Raw genomic sequence first — 7,826 nt, 5'->3', positions numbered from 1 at the left:
TTCAATTATGATCGATATGAAGTCCCTTTTTGTCAACTGTTTTTTAAATGATATTCACTCCGTCCCGAATTACTTGTCGCAGAAATGGATAGAAAGTGATGTATCTAGAATTAAAAATACGTCTACATACATCGATTTCAGCGACAAGCAATTCGGGATGGAGGGAATATAAATTTACCTCACTCACCCACGCATGTTTCTGCGACTGCAAGGTTGCTACCATTATTTTGGTCTAACTTTATATTAGAAATGTTCAGTTGGCAGGTCTTAGCAGAGGCCAAGACATCTATGGAACTACCGTATCAATAAATGTCTATGACCCAGAAGTATATGGTACCCAAGATAAATCTGGAGGGCTTACAACTATAATAAGTGGTTATTCTTTTGATAGGGAGCATACCAATGCTGTTGGAGTCGGCTGGTTTGTAAGTAAATTTTGTGTAACTGAAAAACTGTTTTTTGTTCATTTAAAAATGCATGTATGTTGAATCGACAGTTTATACGACTATAATCAGATTTGCTTATTTTTGCGCATTGTCCCCCCATCAAATTGTTGTATACATGCATGCAAACTATATCCCTCTTCTTAAGTTCTATAGTAAGGACGTTATACATTTTATAGTATGTATGCCATGTTGGTAATCCATCACGTGACACACTGGTATGTTTGCGCATGTGTGCCTTTTAGTAAAATACGAGCTTCTCTGCTTGTTTGAGATACATTCCACATGACAACTCATGGTCTCTATTTTGTTCTAAGTTTGGCAAGATAAATTCTACATCACAATTGATATTTTCTATTTTGTTTTAGGTTTGGCAAAGTAACGGAGGTGACAAGGCTGCTAGATTTCATATTTTCTATGTAAGCAGTAAGTTTAATTATGTATGTCAGAATTCTGATAAATGTTATGGAAACTTACATGATTTCGCTCTATAGGACAATGGACAAAAACAATGCTTTGATCTAAAATGCCCTGGATTTATACATACGAGTCCAAATATACCTTTAGGGGGGAAATTATCGCCAATCTCGAAGTACGATGGGCCACAAGCTCATATGAACACGTTTGTTTATCAGGTATTACTTTTACGCACAGTATAAACAACCTACCATGATTTTTTTTCAATTGTGTATTTGGTAACAACTAACAAAAGATTAGTGCTTAGCAGTCTTTTTATTTTATCTTTCATTTTTTAATATTATTTTTATTTCCTTTGCTTGATATTTTTGTGGAGTTTCTCTCATCGCTTGGGTTAGAGTGTTATTTAATAATTAAAATTTTGGAAATATTGAAAGACCTTGATTTTACGGTCAAGACCATCAACAAAACCTAGGGTTAGGCAGTGACGTGTGCCAATATAATTACTGATTTCACAAATCACACCCTAAATAAATTATATATTCTCTAGTTTGCATGTCAACTATGGCTCGTGGACACCAGTGTTCCCCATGGTCGTCCACTTTCAGGTAGCTACCTCTGTACATTATCAAGAAATCTCTAATGTTGTAATGGTGGGTTTTGCATAAAACTAAAAGGCTTAACGCACATGTTTTCATAAAACTGTGATATGGCAGGGTGAACATGGAATCGATGAGAGATTGACGTATTATGAATAATTGGGCTTGCCATGCATCTTCTTTTGTATTTTTTATTTACAAAATGTTAGAAACATAATTTACACACGCGCGCGCGCGCACACACACACACACACAGAGAGAGAGAGAGAGAGAGAGTGTGTGAGAGAGAGAGAGAGTGAGAGAGAGAGGTTAATAGTTCACACTACATTGACGAAAAAATAATACTACAACTACAAATTATCTTATTATCTTCTCACCAAAAAGGAAAGTTCCTAGAATCATTTATTTTTCCATGGCATAATTCTTAACTTAGATTTACCGCCGGGACTAGGAAAGTTACATGTTTTACAGTTCGGTTGTGCAATTACATGGTTTTTATGGCATGTTGTGTTTTATAAAGCTCAATTTACTGAGGGAAATGTGAAATAATTTTAAAATCCAAACTTTTTTATAATGGCTCATAGTAAGGATTTTCTTGCCCCAACATTCTCGGAGACAATTCTAATATATATTAACGGCGGTTAATGTCGATTCATCTTGATTCATATAAACATCTTCAGTACCAATACTTTTGTCACCCGCTCTTCAACATTAATGAGCTTTATTTGTATATATGCTTCTGTATGTACTTTCATATGTTCTTTTTGTTTAACTTCTCGGGTTGGAACTTTTTGTTTGTTAGGATACAAATTCAAACTGGTGGGTAAAATTCGGCAAGGAGGGCACTGTAGTCGGATATTGGCCAGGTGAACTCTTCGGTTACCTGAAATCGAAGGGTACTGTTGGCTACTGGGGTGGTTTGGTTGAAGGTCCTACAATTAAATATAAGCCACCACCCATGGGTAGCGGACACCCTGCTTCAGAGGGAGATGGTACAGCAGCCTATGTGAAGAACATCAAAATTGTGACAAGAGATCACCAGCTCGTGACTCCAATGTCTCGCGAGTTTGACGTGGCCGTAGAAAATCCGAAGTGCTACTCGGTTGCTCACAAATCAGACCAAGACGGTGGAGTACATGCAAATTGGGGTGGTTCCGGGGATTGCACCCTTTGAATGTAACAACAACATTTGAAACAATATTAATAAGGTGTTTTTATGCGAAATAATATTTTCAAGTGTCGTACAGCGTGCTGCTTTCATGTCATACTTGAGATGAGTAATTGCCTCAGTTTGTGTTCTTATCGGCTAATGTTTGGGTTCAGAACTTGCTACACCTCTCATCTTTGTTCTCTAAAATGAAAATATTTTTGCGATCTAGAACATGTCAATTTTATATGACGATTAGATCAAAATTCCGAGGGTAGGGTTGGTTCCTAGCATCGATAGGCATCAACAGTATCTGGTTGCATTGATAGGGAGAACATGCCCCTTTGAGCCACCGGAAAATTTCATTGCTTCATCAGGGAATTTTTTGGGGGGAAAAGGCAAGATCCCAATTTCACATCCATAAGGACATGAAACTGAGCATTGAGATTGTACAGTCACTTCTCAACCAAATGAGCTAGGCTCACAATGCCAATGTGAGCTACATTAACAAGATATAGTGATATACTACTATGTAGTGATGTCTGATCTCGGCCGAACCATTATATGTGTCCACAAGGACAAGACACGAGATGTGAAACGACAGTTGCTGAAAAAGAAGAATTAATCATTACCCACCTCCCCTGTCCATTTGCATAGTGGAAATGCTTTTTTAAAACATCAAGAAATATGATGCTGAAAACTGTGAAAAGTTTGGAAGACAACAGATTTATCTTTGGAACGTCCACATAATTTACCGTGACCAACAAATTGTGCTCAGCCCCCATACTGTGACAATAAAAGTTTGAAAGGAATACTAGAGACACTAGATGAGGATAGGGTACTAGATGGCTTTAACCTTTTGGCGTGCATCACTAACTGATGCAGAGTGAGCTCGAACATGAAATATTTCCAAACTCCAAGTGCTTTGTAAATATAGGGGATACCAGATGTCCTAGGGAAGTTAAAGTAGTCAGAAGCAGGCCTTGTGGGCATGATGGATGCAAATGGCTCATTCATGTGCTACCACGTGGAGTTCAGATAACATGGTGAACAATTCTATGAAGATGATCCACGTGATCTTGACATTCAGAAACAATAGATAAAAAGTATGGGGTTCATACATTTTGAAACATGTAAAATGGCAGTCGATCCACAAGATTACCACCTGAACAAAAGTTCTAGCGACAAATCTTGCACCGTATGCCTCCTACAGCTTGGTAGTAAGTTCAGCTATTTTGAACAAGAATAAAGTATCATACTAGTTTGATGCTTTTTTTGGCCCTGAATACAAGTTGTTGTTTCTTTTCCGTGTACTTAATCATTCTGCGTGATGATAGTAGGCATAAGTATGACGCAGCGTCAACTTCATCCATGATCCAGTAGAAGCTTATCCATCTTGGCCTGAAAAATCAAACAAGCAGTGCATTAAATTGGAATCATGTGCATGTGGCTAAGGAAATTGTCCATGAAAAGCCAAACATGCATCCTAACTGAGGATAGAACAGGTGATGCTAAGCTTAAAATAGCACAGCTAGGTGCAAGCTCGCTTACAAGTTACATGATCCTAAGGACGAGTAGGTTTGGCATCACAACAAAATTTCTCTCAAGTGAAATAATATCACAGCTGGTTGAGATTTACTAACTGCGACAGAGCGAAGACTATGCTGTAAAAAAAACTTGGAGCAAAGATTGCAAAGGATATAAAGCTATCCATTTGCTGTGCTTCAATTTATGGAAATGCTACTATGAGCAAGAAGTGGTGTGTATTAAAACATGAATAAGATATTATAATAGTCAAATAATTTGGGATCACAATATACATATAGATGCACCATTTGTAGAATTATGCGCAAAAGAATGCTAATTTGAAAGAATAAATAGCAAGGATATTGAAAGAAAGAAAGTTTGGCAGTGTATTTTTTTCTACTAGTCCACCTCTTTCACTTTGTTTATGCACTGGTCAAATTCGTCAGATATACTCCCTCCGTTCCTAAATATAAGTCTTTTTAGACATTTCAAATGGACTACAACATACGGATGTATCTAGACATATTTTAAAGTGTAGATACACTCATTTTGCTCCGTATGTAGTCACTTGTTGGAATCTCTAGAAAGACTTATATTTGGGAACGGAGGGAGTAGAAGGCAGAGCCATAAGTCTCCTTTGTTAGTTACTGGTAGAACAAATTGTTCCATAGACAAAAATTCTGGGAGTCAATATTGATGTCCAGAGAACCAGCATAGCTTACAAATCAGATTGTCAAGTGACTCATGTAAGGCATTTTTTTTACAACAAACAAGATTGTAGAGCCGCTAAATACATTTATTTTCTGGCTTTTACAAAATAAATAAATAAATTAGAAGGACCTTAATAATTCTCAATGTACAACTCTGAGTCCTTGACATTTTCTTAGAAAATAATCCCAAAGAAATGAACACATAATATGAGTACTAGTTCTGTGAAGGAACAACTGTTTGAGCATTGCAATTAATTTTTAATATAACTACGCAAAATAGTACTCCATAAAAATGTTTATGAATGTAGTGCGTAGTTTTTTTTTGGACTCCAACAGCCAGTGAACGTTCGCTGGAAGGGATAGCATTTACGTATCATTTTGATCGCAATTTGTGTTGGCATGCATGTCAATTCTAGTCGGTGAGCATGGCAACGGAAACTCCGTTGCAGTTTTGTTTTTCGCCAGAAAATTGCCGTGCTTGCAAACTAAAATTGTCATCCTCATGACAACTAAAGTTGATATCGAAATGTTTGCAATTGTCATCCCTCCCAATGAACGTTCGCTGATCATCATTACCTTTTTTGTTGTTGAATGTACGTAGTTCATAGTTGAGTAGAAGCAAAACAAGTAGTTGATGTGAAATTAACCTTGGGCCTGATTCGGCAAGGGGGGGAACAATGCCATCCGTTAAGGAAGTGCAGGTCCAGAGGAGAACCTCTTGTGCGGCAGCTTCACCACCCTCCTGTCCTCCAGACTCACAGCATACACCCAGTCAGAGCCAAACTGCTTGAGGAAAACAACCCCCTCGCAGGCATCCATGATCCTAGTACTGCCGCCATTGCCGTCCACAAAAAGCTCAATTACACCCTGGAACGTGGCCAATTCATGGACCTCTTCCCTCACCCATCGGCCTTTCCTGCTCCTGCACCTATCGAGATGCCAGATATGGAGCGCGAGCGCCCTCCAAGCCATGCCCACGATCCGGAGCTCCCCGTCCTCGCTCCTCATGACTCTCATGTTCCCGTCGTACTGCTCCCGCATGCTGGCGAGCAGCTTGATGGTGGTGGAGAACTCCTTTGTGCGCGTGTCGAGCACCAGGAGGTACGCCTCGCTCTCGTCGTCCATTACCCAGTACACGCAGCCATTGGCGTGCGCGGGGTCGCCCACCCCGCTCAGCATCGGCATCAGGGACTTGCCGCACCTGGCTTCGGGATGAACGCTCCATTGCGCCGTGCGCGAGGAGAAGACGCAGAGGCGCGGCCCAAACATGAAGTAGGTCACGAGGATCACCTCGAAGGAGAGGGTACTTGAGCTGGCTCCGCCGTCCACGACGATCAGAGCGGCGCCGAGGTAGGCGCTTTCGCCGTCGAGCTGATACGTCGGCGCGTGCTCCACGAGGAAAGAGCGGCGGGACAAGGGATCACAGACGACGAAGTTGCGCGGGATGCTCATGCGATCGTTGAAGGTGGAGCTGAGGAGGAGAAGGCCGTCGCGGGCGTCAGCGAGGGTCCAGTGGTCCACGTCGGGGACGCGACGGAGGGAGAAGTCGATGCAGCGCTGGGTGGCCCTTCCGACGCCCTGAGGCGGCGGGAGCACCGGGAGGAAGGTGGGGTCGAGTATGTGGCCGACGAGGCGGCCGCCGACCCTCTCCACATGGAAACCGCCGTTGCAGATAAAGAAGCCGACGAGTTGGGGCGGGTGGAGGCGGCGGAACTGGCGAAGGAAAGCCGCGGAGACGGAGATTCGGCGCCAACGCCGGCAGACGACGGCGGCGCGCGCGAGGCTAGCGGGGGAGGGGAGCCGCAGGAGGATCTCGGCGAGGTGCCGGTCCTGGAGCCTTGCCGTGGCATCGACGGCGGCGGCCGGCGGCGACAATGCCCTCTTTTTGCCGCGCATCTATGTTTTTTGGAGGGAAAACGGGGAGGTTGCGGTGGATCTGGCGCCTTTTCAGTCTGCGGATGCGGAAGAAGGCTATCTAAATAAACCGCACGTCTAGGAGTAACAAAAATGTTGAACAACTAGATAAGGTTCAGTGAGATATGCGATGAGATTGTTATGAAAAGTTAATCCCGAGTCTCATCTAACCAAAATGTTGATTCACGTTAATAACAAGAATTTGCAATCCTGGCTTTCTTTTTTATAAGAACTACTAGCACAATGCCCATGCATTGCGATGTGATATAAATAGAACCCGATAAATTTCGAACGGTTCAGATTTTAAGCATTTCATTCCGAACATTTTTTTCATGACAATTTTAGTTGACTTAAGGTGACAACTTTTGTTATTAAGACATGGCAACTTTGTCCCGATTCGTTTTTTTGTTAAAAAATTGTCGTGTTTGCCAATAACGTGTGAACTAAAGTTGCCATGAAAAGCGTTCGGTTTGACATGCTTAAAATCCAAACATTCAGGGTTTATTATTTCCTTATAAATTTTTTAGTATGTTATCTTGTGATTTATTTGCCCATATTAATGTGATTGTGTAAAATAAATGTTAAACGAATCATGCCCGTGCGAGGGTTGGTATGTAAATTAAAGTAAAATTGGTTCGGAAGGCAAATAAATTAAGATAATTAATTATCATACGAGAAAGGTTGGACGAAGGGATTGCGAGAAGAAAAGTGAAACATTAAACCTTACATTCTTTTTAAGTAAGTAAAGATAAAGAAAAAGAAAAGTAATGAAATGGTCGCAAAATCTAATTCTACACCGGGCACTTTAGAGTGCCCACATCTCAGGCGCTTAGAATTAGACCGTGCGGATAAGATAATCTACACTATTGTAGGTGATTTTTGTTGGGACTCCTGAGATAGAGAGAGGGATGGGGAGGGAGAGACGTGGGAGAATCTCAATCCCCTTTTGCTTTTGTCTTTCCCATCACTCATTTATACATCGGTCGTTTGTAAAATTGTCACACTGTCGACAATTAGGCATGAACATGGCAAAGGTGATGGACGGGCGGGGGCTCGTCGGATTGGTCTC

The 7,826-nt window shown here is 41.4% G+C and overlaps 2 protein-coding genes across 2 annotated transcripts in view; one reads left to right on the top strand and one right to left on the bottom strand.

Moving 5' to 3' along the window:
* Positions 1-2,675, top strand: part of LOC123106910 (uncharacterized) — a 3,737-nt gene extending 1,062 nt beyond the window's left edge. Inside the window, exons 4-7 of the mRNA XM_044528943.1 lie at positions 258-425; positions 812-862; positions 938-1,078; positions 2,262-2,675. Of these exons, the coding sequence (XP_044384878.1) occupies positions 258-425; positions 812-862; positions 938-1,078; positions 2,262-2,633 (732 nt within the window). The 3' untranslated portion in view covers positions 2,634-2,675. The remainder of the gene's footprint in view (positions 1-257; positions 426-811; positions 863-937; positions 1,079-2,261) is intronic.
* Positions 2,676-3,685: 1,010 nt separating this feature from the next.
* Positions 3,686-6,793, bottom strand: LOC123106909 (uncharacterized). Its single transcript, XM_044528942.1, has 2 exons — positions 5,491-6,793; positions 3,686-4,007 (listed from the first exon to the last, which is right to left on the bottom strand). The coding sequence occupies exon 1, from the start codon at positions 6,737-6,739 to the stop codon at positions 5,531-5,533; it is 1,209 nt and encodes a 402-aa protein (XP_044384877.1). The 5' UTR covers positions 6,740-6,793; the 3' UTR covers positions 3,686-4,007; positions 5,491-5,530.
* Between the last annotated feature and the right edge of the window lie 1,033 nt (positions 6,794-7,826).

The sequence above is a fragment of the Triticum aestivum genome, chromosome 5A, assembly GCF_018294505.1.
Source record: "Triticum aestivum cultivar Chinese Spring chromosome 5A, IWGSC CS RefSeq v2.1, whole genome shotgun sequence".
Taxonomy (NCBI): domain Eukaryota; kingdom Viridiplantae; phylum Streptophyta; class Magnoliopsida; order Poales; family Poaceae; genus Triticum; species Triticum aestivum.
This window is presented reverse-complemented; position numbering and strand designations above follow the sequence as displayed.